Source organism: Lytechinus pictus, chromosome 4 (genome assembly GCF_037042905.1).
Source record: "Lytechinus pictus isolate F3 Inbred chromosome 4, Lp3.0, whole genome shotgun sequence".
NCBI classification, from domain to species: domain Eukaryota; kingdom Metazoa; phylum Echinodermata; class Echinoidea; order Temnopleuroida; family Toxopneustidae; genus Lytechinus; species Lytechinus pictus.
In genome coordinates this window covers 8524197-8542178 of record NC_087248.1, presented here as the reverse complement: position 1 = coordinate 8542178, position 17982 = coordinate 8524197, and the positions used below count along the sequence as shown (strand labels likewise).

Genomic DNA, 17982 nt, shown 5'->3' with positions numbered 1-17982 from the left:
TGGGGGTCTATGGCTCCAGCACCTATCTGTATGCCAGTGTTTGAGATTAACAGCGATTTTCACATTTTACAAGAAAATTTGTTCTCATTCTTCTACTATCTTGTTGAGAAAAAAAATTGTTACAAAATATCACAGATCTTTTTCAGATACATGTACACTGTACATTCTTTTTCCAGATCACACAAATCTGTCAAATTTGTTGAACTACCTTGATGTATAAGATCTTCTCTGCTGTGAAATTGCAAAACAACGTGGCAAATGAATGTATTTTGTTGTGCAGCAAGCAAGGTCTCTCTGTGCATAATGAATCACTAAATAATTCTTATTTACCCAGGTTAGCCACTTCAGCTCTCTGTATGAACTGTTCTCCCTACAGACCCTGTATAACATCACATTACGTTATTATCATCCTTCTGTGATCTAATGTCAAGCAACTGACATAAAGGCCATTTTTAAAGTCTTTGGTATGGCTCGGGCGGACCACAATCTTCCATTCGTGAGGTGGACGGTCTACCACTGAGCCACCATGTCCAGCATTATTCAGTGATGACACAAATACACTAGTATGCGTAAACATATCAGGTTTCATAACAGTTGTAGTAAGACAGCAAGTCATAAAAAATAGACAGTGAACTGTGGGAAATTGAAGTCACAGAATCCATTTTAAGCACTCTTAATTCCCGAAATAGCATCCTAAATGTACATGTATTTCCTGCAGGGGGAAGTAAAAAAAAAATCTTTAGACTTTCATAAACAAGGACAAACTCAATTCATCATGACATGATTTGTCTTCGTTTGTGACAAATTTGAGGACATCCCTCACCTGTTTTCTACTCAAAATACTATGACAATCTTTATTTTTTGATCGACGTTTCTACGGTCTGTATATTGCCGAAATTGAGATTTTTCTTTCCTAAAAGAAAGAAAATAGTTTTAAGACCTCGCTTTACCCATTTCACTCCAGACCCACCTTCAGCCATCTGTGTTCTTACGAGCCCAGTTGCTTAATGTACGTCCACTTATCCAACACAACGTTTGGCCAGTGGCCACATTTTGAAGGAGCTCCAACTCAACCTGCAAGCTCTTTATGGGGCAGCGCATGGATCTCCGACATCTTGAGAACCCTGCCTTCATTCTAAATGATCTCATTTGAAATGACCCTCTAATCTTTACAACTTCCATCCTCTTTCCTCACACTCCCTGTCTGCCTCTTCTGCCTGCTCTATGACATGTCACTGATTAAGATGCATCTTAAAAATCCACTAACGACAGCACTAGCGGACAGTCCGCAATGCGCGTGCGCAGAGCTAGCTAACGGCCCCCTTTGCGATCCCATGATGCATTGCGGTTCTGATTAGCAATATACCTTATTGGTGAGTGGAGCAAACGGAGTTCAGCGGAACAACCAATATAACAGAGACCGAAGCTTTTTGGTCGAGAGAGTAGAGCCTAGTAGTAGTAGGGTCATGACATAATTCTGAGGTCAATCCCAACATCAGCATCATTTCAAGTACGGTGTTGGGTAGACAGGAATAACCGTTGTTTCTGGGGATTTATTTAAAGGTCAAGTCCGCCCCAGAATATTGTTGATTTGAATCGATAGAGAAAAATCAAACATAACGCTGAAAATTTCAATGAAATCGGATGTAAAATAAGAAAGTTATGACATTTTTTAGTTTCGCTTATTTTTCACGAAACAGTTAAATGCACAACTCAGCAATATGCAAATGAGAGAGTCGATGATGTCCATCACTCACTATTTCTTTTGTTTTTTATTGTTTGAATAAAACAATATTTCAATTTTTACAAATTTGACAATAAGGACCAACTTATCTTAAGTTAACCATAAACTGTTAAAATGATGGTAATTCCACACATTCAGGTAGAAATAAAACTTTGTTTCACTTGACAAGGATGGTTTAATAAAATACAAAAGAAATAGTGAGTCTGTGAGTGGGTGACATCATCAGTCTGCCAATTTGCATACCGACCAGGATGTGCATATAACTGTTTTATGAAATTAAGCGAAACTTTAAAATGTCATAACTTTCTTATTTTACATCCGATTTTGATGAAATTTTCAGTGTTTTGCTTGTTGGATTTTTCAGCTTTTTGTTAGGGTGGACCATTCACGGACGGTAGTGTGTAATAGTGCGAGCCTGCATGTGTTATCATGTCGCCCAATTCGGGCGACCAGGTTTTGTCTAGATTTTTATTTTTCTTTAAATTCTAAATGACATTATATTATCTTGAACGAAGGCCCACTATTTTTGTTAGACTCTAATCTTTCTTTTGATACTATATATTCCAAGAAAATATCGAAAATATACGTTACCGATGATTTATTCCTTATTTTTTCAATTTTTCTGCCTGAGATGAAAAATGACAACCGTGTGTTGCTGCCCTCTACGTTCAACGAGTTGGGCTTTTATCAAGTGTTTTTAAATTAGAATTTTCAATATTCTGGCCGATCATACGAGCGACAAGTTCCGAACGAACACACATGTGCAAGCGCAAAGCAGCGGCACAAATCGTGATATATAGCGACTGGTAAATACGTCTGTAAGGATGATGACATCATCTGAGATGACAACTTACGTTGACCAACGAATGGATAGAAGAGGACTATGTTTTGATCATCATTTGAAAGGAATTAGCAATAACCGCGGTCTAAAGTATGATGGGGTGACCATAATTTGCGCACATTTTAAAAATTATCATGAAGTTGATTTTCAATCAAAAATTTTTCATGGCTCACACAAAATTAATCAAAACCATTAATACCAAACGGAAGGCAAGATCCCAAAGTCAAATTCGCTGGACGGTTCCAATTGTAAGGTAGGTCAAGGGTTTCGCTGGTATCACAATCTTAAAATTCCATGGCGATTGACTGGTGCGTGCTCGGCTGAAAAAGTGTGACCTTAATGCACCTATCAATTGTAAGACGCACCCCTCGACCCCCGGGAATGGTGCGTCACTTGTCAAATGTGAGTCGGATTTTATGGTACCATGACGCACATGTGTGTCTTAACAATGACGCACCTTTAACTTACAATGACCCTGCCAAGAAAGAAAAAAGTGACGCACCAGTTCAAGATTTTGACCAACCATAACCGTCTCCTTGACGCACCTTTGTCAGAGTAAAAAGTCAGATTCTGACTAGACTCTGAAATGTGATGTCTCGTGCGTGCAAGTGCTACGTGGCGCATAATCGAGCTATAATGCAATGGAATGCAATACGTGTATTTCGCTATTGTCTCTGACAATATATGTTTACGATATCTTCTCTTCAGCGCTAGCGGAGGCCGAGGCGAACTCTTAAAGGGAACACTGTAACTGATCATCGGCCGATTCATTTTTGTTTTCCTTTCCGACGATGTTGGAATAATTCGTCAATTATATTTCTTCTGGGAGAACGAGAGTTCATAGCGAAAGATATATAAAATATATTTTAACTCATTAGCCGTTCAAAACAATTTTAAAACATGTCCTGATAGATCGTCAACTAATCTAAGATGTTTCCAACTTCTATTTTGTTTTCTTTACGTTTCCAACATTGACGAGAAAATGTGTCTTTAATATTTCTTAACGGAGAAAAAGGGGTCATATTATTATAAGTAATAATTTTTATCTATAAATTGTTCTTCAAAACGCATTTTGTAACATCGCTAATCGTAGCTACGTCATAACGAAGCGGTTCAAGTGTCAGACCAATTGTATTTGCTTTGTTGACAAACGGATAGAGGGATCTACACGAGATCGGTCTGGTAAGAAACCTTCAATTTTTAACATTTTTATTAACCAATTTTTTAAACCTTCATACACATTAGGCATAGGAAGGTGTAAAAATAAATAAAATCACCACCATTTACGTGATTTTTATCGTGAAAGATGGATTTCCTAGGAAAATCCATCTTTGTTTTGGTCAGTCTCTTATGCGTCTATGACTATGGGAAGAGTGTCAAGACTCCATGATGAAGAAGTATGTCAAAAAAAAAAAACATATCATCATGAAGTCCTCAAGAATGCATTTTTATGTACAAAAAACGATCCGAAATTTGGGTTTTCCGCCGAATATTACATCTAATGTTACTGCTACGTTGTCTGTACGTACGGGCCAACAAGAGTCAAGACAACTCTTCACTTTTGTCTGACTTCAGAGTTCAGTGTATTTTGGTGAGGGGAGCCAACAAAATGAAAATGAACAGAACGCAGTTCAGCGGAACAACCAAAAATGCAAAATACAGAGACTGTCTGAAGCTTAATTATTAAAGTTTTGGTCTAACTAAGTGTTGGGCAGGTACCGTAGGTGGTCTTGTCACAATACCAACACCAGATTTCAACATCGTACTGACTCGAATTGAAATCACCCAATCTGCCATTTTATTCTGCCTTTTTTCTGGCAAATCACACACACACACACTTGACAGATGCAGAGCAGTTGACAGTCACACGCACAGGGAAATTCAATTCATTTTCTTGTCTCAAAAATTACCTGCCGTAAATACCCTCCGTGATCTTCGTACGTTTCACAGGACGTCTTGGTCTGCCGCAGTCGGCAGTTCGCCTCTTCATATTCCCGATAGAGCCCAGCTTGTGAGAAGTTAGTACAAATTAGAGAGAAATTAGTTATTTTTTCAACAGTAACTTTCACCTTCAAGGCTTCATCGAAATCTTTACACTGCGCTACATGTACCACCGTACCGTACGTGCGTTCTCGGCACACGTCACGTAAACACGTCCGTAATACCCGGCCGAGCGAGATATCTGCAGCTGCAAAATAGGCAACCCACTGCTAGTTAGCACGCCATAACTCCGGGGTTAGTTACGGGTCCGGGTATGGTAGCGATTCGGTCGACAGTGGGCTCTATTACATATTTTTTCCAGCACAGGTTCATGGGATAAGCATAGCGCAATCCTGCCTACCTCACACGCAGTGCATTGCACACATATTATTACGCTTGCGCAATACACGATGCGACACAATTTCATTTTCAACATTACTTTGAGGTATTATTGGTATTTTTTTTTATTCATTTGTAATTGTTTTTAGAGGTCAATACGAATTTGATGGAGATTTTTTATTACCATTAATTTAACATAAGGTTCTTTTCCTGGGGTTCTTGGTCTATCAAGTCATGTCTTAGGACCATTTTATAGGGATAAGACTCCTGCTACGAATTCGATCGATGTAGCCCCATATCTTATATTATTTTTTTTTGTTTCCCCAGGCCCCTGAATAATGGCAATTATGACACCCTATCACCGATTTCCATCATAATTACGTCGTGTTCACGAGCTAGTATGCATATATTTTTTTTTAAATCTATCATTGATGTAAAAAGTGAAGAGGAAATGAAAGGGGAAAAAACAAAAATGGGTGCTGTATATCGGAAATGGTGTCTCAGTGGGAAATCAATTTGCCGGCAGCTATAGGAACCCTGTCGCTCTGCTGAGGAATATTTATTTACCTTCATTGAAGGATCTCACAATAGCAATAATTCTGAAAGGTTCCAGAATTGTCTCTTGCTAAAGGCTTCGAAGACAGAACAGAACAAACAAAAATGTTGGGGGCTGATTTGGTTTGATAGCATTTTTTTTTTATACTTTACTTTAAATGTGCAGTTGACACATTCGGCCTATAGAGTAGGAGTAATTGGTAGACTGTTTTTTTTTTTCGTTGTTGACAAACAGCACCCCCCGGCCCCTGCCCACACAAAATCAAAAGCCTAATTTAGTGCTCGTAAACAACATGCAGTACCGCCCAGAGAAAAGTTAACTGTAATTGTCCCGGGGGGGGGGGGCAGTCAAATGAATTGCTGCATGCACACGTGTGGCCAAATTATTTCCAAAGGCCCTAAACGAGCCTTCTCTGTGTGCAAAATTTTGGCAATTTTGGCCCCTAAACAAGTTGTGGCCAGAATATGAACCCGGGGAAAAAACTTGGGGGGGGGGGGGGGGGACATACGTACACTTAACACGTTTCAGGGCTAGTCTAAAAAAAAACGTAATTTGTAAAAAAAAATACCCTAAATACGTTTGACCCTGCAATTGACCATTGACCAGTCGTTCTTTAAAAAAAATTTTCTTTAAAAAAAAATCAGTGTTTTTGATACCCTTAACGAGTGCAAACGCGGCCCGCGTCCAAAACTGAAAAACGCCCCTTTAAACACGTTTTTTTTTGGGGGGGGTCACGCGTATGTACAGCAATATATTTGACTGCCCCCCCCCCCCCCCGGGTAATTGTATCAGATAATCAAATAGCAAGATCAAACCCACCAATCCACTGATCTGTATGGGGAATATAGTGGGATGATCTTGCTCTCTGATTATCTGATATTAGATAATAAAAATAAAATTGATAGATCATTAATGCTCCCACTAGAGCAGGCTAGTCCAACTTCTATAAGCAATCTTTTTTTAAATAATATTTTATTTTCTTCCTCTTTCAAATCAATAAGTGTACAATCACAATTCATATAAATCATGATTTTGTACATGTTCAATTCAATTCAATTCAAGTTTATTTTGCTCTTTGCATAAAAATGAACATAATTGTGGTAAAATACATGGGAACAAAGTTTACATAACATCAAAGACATAAAAGTAATACAAAAAAAGCAGTGAGAGGGAAGCAGCCAAAAAGGAAAAAAATATCCTTATAAAACGGCCGACCCAACTTACTTTAAAAAAAAAAAAATTATTGACAATATCAAAAGTAACAAAAAAAATTATCTTTTATCCATTTGTTTTCTTGTACATGTATATGAAACAAAGACATATATCAATATCAATGAGATTACAAATTTTCAGAATTATTTCAAATAAAATTGAACTGCTCAATTTCTCTTACATAACAATGTGAAAGCAGGGGGGGGGGAATATCAATCGACAAATAAAACAGACTTTGTAAAAGATAACTTTTTTCCCGACAGAATATAAATTTTTGCACATAATAATTATTGCACAAGAAAAAAAATGGATAAAATATTATTTTTTTTTGTTATTTTAAACGTTAATTAGAGGAAGGTTATTTTGCCTAAATGGTCCCTACCCACTCACCTTACTCCCGTACCCCCCCCCTAATTTCTCTACCCAGACACTCACACATGCTCACTTAAAAAATCTTCACTTAAAAAATGCACTTCAAAAATCTTCACACGCAATATTCCCCGCATTAGAAACTGGAAGAGCGCCATCTTGTGTCAGTCTACTGTGCGTTGCACGCGTGCCTTTTATGTGGTAGACAGTAAAAAAATATCTGAATTAAGAATTAACATTAAAATATAAGTAGAATAAGTAGAATGGGAGGATCTCCATAGCATTAGTGATCTCGACATTCAAATGCTCATAACTCTTCTATTGCTAGTCCTATTTTACTCAAACTTTTGTTGATCTTATTCTTTGATTTTTCTGCTTTCACAAAAGCTAACTTGCTCCAAGAGTTTCATTCTCCTGTAATATGTATAATTTTAGGTTTTCAGAAAACGTTAATATTATTCTCACTGTTTTAGTTGTTAATAGGATGAACCGGTCGTATGGCAAGCCATTTTAACATTTAATCATATTTCTTGATATCAAGAATTCATTTCTTGATATCAAGAATTCTAATTGATTTGATTTCTTGATATGAAGAATTTGATTTCTTGATATCAAGAATGACCATTGCTAAACTACACAAAACCATTTCTAAACCAGTTTTTTTCTCTGTGTGTAAAATAACACCCTAATTTTTTTTTCGCGGGCTTTCATTACACATTTTGGCCCCTAAACAAGTTGTCGCCAGAATATGACCCCGGGGAAAAGCTTGGGGGAAAAAAATACCCCAAACACGTTTGGCTATATAGTCTTTTAAAAAAGAGCTTTGGAAAAACATACCCTAAATACGTTTGACCCCGCGATTGACCATTGATCAGTCTTTCAAAACCACCCTGTTTCTTTGTGATACTGTTTAAACATAAACCCTTGACTAATATTCCTAAAATGATTTTAACATGATTTTTGTCCCATCAAAATTACTTGGTGTAAAATATAATGAAAAGATGTTGTTAAAAAACATAAAACGGCAACATTATGAAAAATTTATTTCATGATATGTTGCCAAAAGACAATGCACACACTAAATGATGAAACAAATTTCTCCTTCTTTTATGAGATTAAGGATTATGTTGGGTTGAACAGGTGTTCATTTCAAATAAAACTTTTTCTTTATCCTATCTCCATTATTGTCGACACTTAATTTTCTCCACGGATTGAAAAACAATTTGGATATTATCCTAACTGCCATTGTATAAGTACGCTGAATTAAGTCATGACGCCAACGTAAGAAGAGATAATACATCATGTACATGTATTTGTAGGGATTGTATTCAGCTGAGATACCAGTCGACATCGCATCACATTTTATAAAATCAATTAAAAAAATATTGTATAAAAAAGGAAAATAATGAACAAAAAATAATGGGTTCAATGGGGAGGGGGCGGGGGTCATCTTCCCTTCCTTTATAACAATCCAGCCGTCATCTGTGATTGGGTCGCATTTTATACCTCCATGGGTGGATAAATGCACACAAGGATTATGTAGTGATCTGCATTTTCCCATCCGGTCTTGCGACCCTCGGTTTAAAGATAATTCCGAATAAAACCAGGATAGCTCTATAATCGGCTCATTTTAGCTGTTCTGCTCATAAGCAAGGCGCCACCATAATAGGCCCGAGTCCTCATACAGATTAAAGGGCAATGGATAACGTCATGGGCGTAAATCCATGAAGTTGTACTATTTAGGTGGGGGGGGGTGTAACAATAGCCTCCCACTGCCCCCCCCCCCCCTTGAATAATGGGTTCAACGCTTGTATTTACGCCAAAGAATAACGTAAATAAATTGTGGAATATGTTGTATTGAATGCTATAAAAGGGTCTTTGCGTGCGGGGAGCGGAGGGGGGGGGGGGGGGCAATTTATTTTGACACCCGAGACGGGATGTGATGGCTCCAATTTGGGTGGTGCCACAGACGTCACTCCTGATATTATCAAGTTTCATTTGAGAGAACTCAGCGACCGAGGTAATAATAATGTATATCTGTAAAACGCTTAGACACGTCGTTCTGATGTATTAAGCGCTATGCGGATTATTATTATTATTATCTTTATTATTATCATTATTAAAGAATATGATTTTTAATAGGGAAACTTAACGCTTAACATAATTATATCAAGGTACACTTGGAAATTGAACGGTGCGTTTGACCCCCGCCCCCTTTCTTCCTAAGTAAAGAAGACATTTTGATTCTTTAGCGAACAAAAAATGTTTTTTTGCGAACAAAAAAAATGTTATTTTCTTTTTTGTAAAACTTAGCATTATTTATGAACAACATTTTATCAAACATTTTTGTTTAATTTCCAAAATTTAGAAGGGAGGGGGCTATAACCCCTCCCCATTGCAGATCAGAACTACTATTTTGGAACGAGATTGTATAAGATATCGGGCATGGTCATTGCAAGCAGATTATTTGTTTTATTGTTCAGGTTTTTTTTTAACATTTTTATTTGAGAGGCAAACTTGCATAGTCTGTTTCTCCTTTGTCGGCACATGAACGTATTTTTTCCCCTGTAGTACTCCTCCTTCCATTCTTCCTTTTCTCCTCCTTTTTTTCTTCTTATCCTTCTTCTTCTTCTTCTCCCTCTTCTTCTTCTTCTTCTCATCCTCCTCCAGTGGCGTAAAGAAAAAAAGTTTTCATGACCAAGAATTAAAAAGAAAAGGGTGAAACAAATAAATAATTTTCTAAACATTATGACAAAATCTATCACAAAATTTGATTTTTGTATTAAAAATGTCAAAATTCTTGCGAGCGCTTCGCTCGCTCGCAACTTTTTGTTATAAATTTTACGCAATACGCCATATCTACCCCCTTCATTTTTTTTTGGCTCATTACGCCATTTCCCTCCTCCTTCTTCTTCTTCGTATTATTCAAATTGAAATTAGTCATCAGAATCTATATATTTATGAGAGAATTAGTTTTTTTATTCATTGAAGAAAAACGTCGATACTTTGGGCTTACGCTCGCTTCGCCCACGTAAGAATACATTTCAGAAATTAGTATGTACTGTATCAAAAGGTTCAATCCCTCAGTTGTACTGGGATTTGATTTAAAAGCAGAGGGACAGGGAGAGGGGCTTCATTTAACCCTGTTTTATAAATCCGGCCACTACCGCCACAGTCATGATGGGGTGTATTGTCAGTTTACATGGTTGATGAACCCAACACATATACCTTTTCTCAACGACTCTTTATTTTCACCTCCGAAGCTAAACAAATCCGTACATGTAGCACATTCATCCTGCAGCAATCAATGCTCCCATTTTGTTATTATGACGTCGACGACACGGTTGCTATGACAGTCTCGTTTTCCCCAAAATTAAGCACACCGTAAATAGAACACAATTATCTAAAGAATAAGAAAGATCTCCAGAGAACAGAAGAATATCGAAATAAACATTTACCGTATTGTGTTCATCTCATCTTACAATATCAATAGAATTGAAATATATATAAACAACCAATTATAAACCAGACCAAATCCTATTGTTGTCAGAAATATCATGACTTTAAGCCATCGATTTTCTCTTTTTTTTGTCTCGATTCCCACTTGTTTTATTTCGGAACGATAAGATGTGTGAGGAGGATGGTATGTTACAAGCTATAACATGCAATTGAGAGGACGCCAGCCCATCAGGCGAACGGGTTTTTCCAAATGCTCCTCTCGATGTTTGACAAAGGTGCGTTTTCACTAGCCCGCATAATGTGACATCGAAAGCAGTATGGAAGAGGTATTCTCCCCGAATTTTTAATGATAGCTCCAACTTTTAAATAAATTGCACACAAAATCTGTGTCAAAGTCCTGAATTATCGAGTATTAAATCCATACTTATGCAATTTCATATTTTCTTCAGATTAAAGGAAAACATACGGAATGTGTTATTGACAATAACCCCCGCGGCCTGCATGCCTCTCGAATATTCATTCTGACTGCTGCTGTATTTGATTAGTAGTATCTTCCTATGAAATATAGTTTGAGTCTCAGATGAATGAATGAATAAATAAATAATAAAAAATTAATAAGCGAATGAATAAATGAATATAGAAATTAATAATTAGGCCTATATAATGCAGGGCAAATCGAGAGGGGATGTTTACACACACAAAAATAATAAAAATATAACAGCATTTCGCAGCAATATTACCCAATGGAAAATTCTCAAAAAGTTGTTGTTGATGATGTTGTTGTAATGGAGGGAGGGGGTGGTTTCTAGGAGGATGTTGCAAAAAATCCTGTTTAAATATACATAAAAAAGAATGACTGTCATGACCATCTTGTTGAAATAGAATCCTCATTCTAAATAAAGACATCCAAAATAAAACAGTCTGATCTGGTTTGCATCAGAGGCTTTTTCTTTACACATTTTAAAATAATAAGGGACAGTATGGCTGCGAAAATAAACATTTTGGACTGGATTCGCAGAAATCAACGAATTCAGTCAGCCCTGTGTTTTAAAGGAGCAGGATTCGAAACTAATAATCCAAATGTTTCGATTTGCTCTTGCACAATTCGACTAATGGGAACAAAGCCTTCAATCGCTGCATACAGAACAGTCCTTTGCGCCTAAAAATAGCCGAGTTTGGTAGACTGTTTGCCCGCTCGGGACGGTGTGCGACAGTGAATGAGTGCTGACGTCACACAGAGATTCAGGGCAAGGTGGTTGCTTCGTTGAGGCAGACATTGCACTTCGTAGAAACATCAAGCTATCTTCTGTAGATATTAAACAAGTAGCGGGGATTACAAAGCATGAATCTGAGCGCGAGCGTTCACGAGGATCGTAGACCTTATGTTATGAAACAACATGCTGCCTCCATAGGTTAATTATTAAACTTGTGTAAGAAGATATTAGAAAAATATTTCTTTCTAAGGGAACTCGATCACTCGCGTACATAATGGAGGGGGGGGGGGCGCGCGGGGAAAGTTTTCCCCAAAAGTTCCACGATTAAAAAAAAGTAAGAAAAAAACGGAAGGAATAATGGTAAAATATCAAAAATATTCTCTTGGAAGGCATATTATCAAAATCTATCACAAAATTATATATTCGTTTTTAGAAAAGGTCGATCTTATTTGGTCGCATGCTTTGCTCACTCGCAAATTTAAAAAGTTTGCCCATGTATACATACACCTTGCTCTATACCCGTTAAAAATTAGACTCAATACGCTACCAACGTTATCTGTCACTGAGAAATTATAGCTTGTTTCACCCACTGAAACCAAAATTCTATGGGGGCAGGGGTGAGTACCTGACTGAACTTAATCAAATGAAAAAATTGACCCCCCTCCCTTTATACTTAAAGGTATTTTTTAACTTTGTGAGCAGCCGATTTAAAAAATTCTCAAACCAAGATTAAACATGTGTACAAGTGCATGTATTAGAACTAATAAACCCTGAAAACAACCATTATTGAGAATGAAAAGCGAACACTACAAGGCAAACCCCGATTTTGTAAATAGGCGTCTTATAGACGCCTAAATAGTACACATAAGTGTATGGGATGAAATTAAGATGGTGTTTTCGGTCACTTTATATTTCAATTTTTGAAGCACTAAATAATTATTTTCGAACGCAATTTTTTCTGGGCTTCATTTTTGTAACATATCACAGACACAGGTGACAAGTGTGACCTTCTAGCTCAACCAATGTTAACCAATCACTTTAAATAGGAATTTCAACAAAAAGCCAGAATACCGCTTTTTGTTCGATTGCTTTCTAATTGACCACGTTTTCCATCAATCAGAATAGCAACATAGACTTATGGAATATAACAGGCCGATAACAGATAATTCATTTACCCCTCTTTAAACCAAGTTGTATGATTTGGGGGGTTGTTATTCTACTTCATTTTCACTGATGATTCCAGTGCCGCATGACTGGTTCCCAACCAATGCAAATGGACTATGTGGCACTGTGAACGTGAACTGTCATCTATTCTGAATATCACTTAAAAACGGCGCCACTCTGCACACAGTTTCGGGACATTGTCTGCTTTATGCATCCTGCGACGTAATACGCTGCCCGTCGCTGCCGTATGACGATTTTGACGTCACCGTTTGCGTAGGCGACTAATCCGGACGGGGCTCGAAACTTCTAGAATGTATAGAGAAGAGGCCTTCCATATATTGGCCAAGAGCTAAATCCGATATTTACAGACGGAAAATGAACAATTTTAAAAGATTATAAAAAGATTTGGTGATTATGCCACTCCTTATTCATTATTGTACAAAATCTTGTTATCATTAATTCCTTGCAAATCATGGCAAGTTCGGCAAAGGCCAGCCTATATACTCCTTTGTCTACTGTCAAATTATTTCCTGATATAGACTTGCTATTCTATTCAGGGTATTTTTGTGTAAACAAGTGCCATATGGTAACCAATCACCGTCAAATAAAAGGGAAAAAACCGATTATGGGAAAGCGAAGCTAAGTGTATATGGAAACTTACATTGCAACATCAAATTAAGGAAAAAAAACCTCTGAGATGAAGTCATTTGTCGTGTTTTCAACATCGATCTTCATTGACTTACGGTTAACAGAATGATTTCGTAATTATTCATGAGCCGAGGGCCGGGACTACTTTAGGAGGGTGTAAAGATGAGTTCCGCCTCGATGGAAAACGCTAGATGAATGAAAGACGTCTCAAAATAAATAATTGCTTGAGATCTTGTGACGTCATAACATCCTCAGTACAGGGTGTCCTTTGAAAAGATAAGTGATCTTACCTGACATATTTAAAAGGTGAGCATGCGATGCCTTGAATAAAGAGAAAAAATGTTTGAGCTTGCACTTTGCGCTGCTGGCATCGATCGTTTAGTTTATAGATACCTATCCGGTTCATTGTTGTTGGTTTTTTAAGTGCTTCAAATGCCCAGTTTTCAAGTCAGTAAAAATATAATCATCTCCTCTTTTGATTGGTGCGATAGGTATCATCTTCGAGTCACTGCAAACATTCCTTAACAGGTTCCTTTTCCGGTCACTATAATAAAGCTTTCATCTCGCGCTTCGCGCTCGCATTAATTGTTTAGATACACATGCAGTCTTTTAGTGGGAATACCTCCTAAAAATAACAACAACAATAAAATTTTATATACATGCATGCTTATTTGAATTTAATATTAATCAGAAAACCTCTTTGGAAATATTTTTCTCACATTACGTTACCACGAAATACACGGCTTCTCAATGCAGAAACAAAATTCGGATGGTGAAAATTTCTACTGGCACCGAACGCTCCTTTTGACACATTAAGTTCCATTTATTGCTTGCCCTCCTGCCCACGAAAATATGTTCCGCCGCCCCTATACGTTATATTCGGTGTTCGAAAATAAAATTTCCGTTAAAACCCAGTGAGTATAACCAGAAGAAAAACTGTAATGCACAACATCTCGGTAGAGAGTACCCCCACCTTACTTATTCTTTTTTTTTTCTTTTTAGCACCATGTACAATCAAAATCCATGTGACTTTGGGTACGCACTCCCGCAGCGTGGGAGGACCGGTGTCCCCCGTACTCCATCCTTAGGGGAATGAAAGGGTGAGTGCGGGGGCGTTTGTTTACTACGATGCAGGGGTAATGATTACTATAGAGTATCGTAAATGAATCCACCAGTCCGACGTGCACTACGAGACAAGCCGTGTGTACGGGGGCGGTCGCCTATCTAATCAAGATAGCAACTCATTGACATGTGCGTGAACTCTCCTTAAAAAAAATATTTTCCATTGCTTGTGAAGCAAACTGTGAATAGTTAAATTTTTGATGGATTGTCGATCTATTTATTCCGGAACAGAAAAGTACGTATATAGGAGTTGATTACGTAGAGTTATTAAAGAGAACCCCACATGTTAGTATGTTTAGTGTGATATTTGGGTGTCTACTTGTTTACAGTTTGGTTTAAACACAGCATGACGACAGTATACAATATACAAAGTAGTATTATAATCAAAACTATGTACTTAGAATTACCCTAACCCCCTAAACCTATATAGCACCATGGATTATAGGCCTACTGACTTATGAGGGGCCGCGGAACAGTTTTGAAGGGGGGGGGCGGGTGACCATGAAAAAATCGCAATCAGATGGTAATTTTACGTTTTTTTGTACAGTCACGGTTTTGGAAATAAGGTGGGGAGGGGGGTGCTGAAACCACCAAGCCCCCCCCCCCCCGTTTCCGCGGCCCTGATTTTAGGGTCTAATCTTAAATAGCAGTGTTCACAAAAAAACGCATGAAAAGCTTCATCGTAACCCATCTTTTATTTTGCAATAATTAGGTATAGATGGTGAACTTAAATGGAGAAAATTCAAGATAACTAATCTGTTCCAGTAAAATTTCCTATCAATTCTCAAATTATGCCACTCCTTACATCGAATGGAAGTATGAATTTATCTTCAGAGATGATAAGTTAAGTTAAATTAAACAAGAAGTTATTTCCACGCATTGTCACCCATCCCGCCATCCTCATCGCTATTCCGGTCAAACGAGAGATAAGTGGAATCCAATATGCATTACTTAATAATACACCCCATTCATCACAGCTTTCTGCCTGGTTAGATTACTTAATTATATTTTTCTTGGAAATGACCACCTTATTCAGATGACTTAAAAGTTTCATGCAATCCGGTTAATAACATGGGGATAGATCCGAGGCTGCATCATAATTATTGCATTATAAAATATATGATTTAAAAATGATAAAACCATATATGATTTCATACTTTGATAACACTGTCTTGATTTTCTAAAGCGATCGACAGATATACATAATTATATTATATCGGTGTAAATTAATCGTGCTTGCTCCTTAAAAATATCATGATTGATCAAAATCACAAAGTACGACAAAAAAGTCTTAGTTCGTATTAATCAAGATAGCAATAAATTAAGTATTTTTACATTCTTTTGACAGGACACCATTTACCACCCCAAATTGTTTATGTGTACCAGTTATCTTTTTTAGAGAGAGAGAGAAAAAAAGAACAATGAAGAAAGAGAGAGCATAATTAGGGGTAGAAGGGGACCCAATTAAGAACAAAAAATTACTTGCATAAAAGGGGAATATTCGTAAACTAAACAATGAACATTCATCGTGCTTGGGCTATTATGGAACCGAATTAGGCTGCTAGATTTTTACAAATATACGGTGAAGATAACAATCAAAATAATTATGAATATGTTAGCCCCCACTTTGAAACTTATTCCGTGGCCCCCATTAAATGCAATTTGTGATCTTTTCATTTGAAAAATGCAATCGTCGATTAAACGTTTCCGACCCGCCATTGACAGTGTACATGCCAGCATCTATATGCAAGGATCCTCTTGTCGGCGCCGGAAAAATTAATTCCACTTTTTATGTATTTTAATATTTGTGTTATAATTATCACCTTGTTATTCTGAAGGACAATGACTGATTTGAGAAATATAAAAACATGGTGAGTAAAGGAAAAAATGCCGATTTATCGCCCTTTAATTACGGAGAAACATATTATACTGACAAAACTTCACCGTTTTCTATTTTTTAAGGGCTGTATAAAACGTCTCAAAGAGAAAGAGAAAGAGAAAAGAGGTTGTGAGAGGGAAAGAGGGGGGGGGTCCATTGGGAGTAGTTTGGGTGTTTTGTTTGATTTTTCACTAATTTATTTATTCATATTTAAATTCATTTCAAATTTGAGATTCATTTTTTCGTTCACAAAATATAATTAACAAAATTCAATCAAAGTATACGGTCAGTAAGTCGTAGGTTACAAAGTTCATTGTCAATCTTTAATATTAAATAAATATAATTAAATAAAAATAGAAGATAGGAGAAATAAGAACCGATGAAAACCAAAATGAATTTGGCTAATAAGTAAACGGATGGGATTTATCTGATTAATCTGAGCCAGCCGTATATTCATCTTTTATTCATCAATAATTAAGCAATCATACATAATATAATGATATTATGTTTTATACTGGTATTAATCAATAATTCATTTGGTACTTTCAAATAAAAAAGGAAGTCTTATATTTTCTATAACATTGTCAGTTCCTGGCATTTATCCGAACTAGCTTATTATTTATACATTATATTTTCGTTTGTGCCTAGAAATAAGATACTTGTCATTTGCCCTATTCTTATTTGTGGCATATAGGCCTATCTATATTCTAAATGTTTTTTTTCCATACATCACAAAGTACTCCTTTTTTTCTGAAAGGGGTCTGTTCATCACGTCGGTCAATCGCACAGAACATGTAGAATGAATTATCTTGAATAACATATTTTGATATAAGTTATAGTTTGTTGTAACTTGTGAAGGTTTCCATGGCGAGGAAGAATAGTGTATAGTAGGTATCACGGTACACCTTATATCTTTCTTACCCAAGAAAGATACATGGTGTACCGTGAAACCTACTACACTATAGTTTGTGATGAATTGAAGTACTTGATTTTTAAACAGAAAATTTATTGACGTCAGACAGTGTATTCCATTCTGGATATAGGGAACGAAGAACTAGCGCGGCTTACGACAGTCTACATGCGATCACGAATTGGGGGTGGAGGATGACCGCACCCTTTCGAGAGTAACAGGGACGGGAGGGGGGGGGGGCGGTGGCTCACGAATGGGTGTGGGTTGAGGGAAGCATGTGTATCAGCGCAGAGGATTGTCGTTTGTTCGTGGGGGGCATCTATTGTTTTCCTCCTCAAAAGATAGATAATCATCTGCGCTGACGCCCCTGCATGGAGGGAGGGGAGTCAGTCACCACCTTTGCACGAGAACCCAAGAGTTGGGGGAAACCCCGGTGCAGTGGTTCATCTGCAATGCCCCAATCAGTTATCATATCGGGAGGAGAGACCTGCAGGTCACAGTGATTCAGTTCGCTATGCGCCTCCCAGGCACAGGTGACGCCAAAC

The 17982-nt window shown here is 37.3% G+C and overlaps 1 protein-coding gene across 1 annotated transcript in view; it reads right to left on the bottom strand.

The window, feature by feature from the left end:
* LOC129259078 (macoilin-like) overlaps window positions 1-4938 on the bottom strand; it is a 31405-nt gene extending 26467 nt beyond the window's left edge. Inside the window, exon 1 of the mRNA XM_064098309.1 lies at window positions 4496-4938. Coding sequence (XP_063954379.1) covers window positions 4496-4575 — 80 coding nt within the window. The 5' untranslated portion in view covers window positions 4576-4938. The remainder of the gene's footprint in view (window positions 1-4495) is intronic.
* Window positions 4939-17982: the final 13044 nt, after the last annotated feature.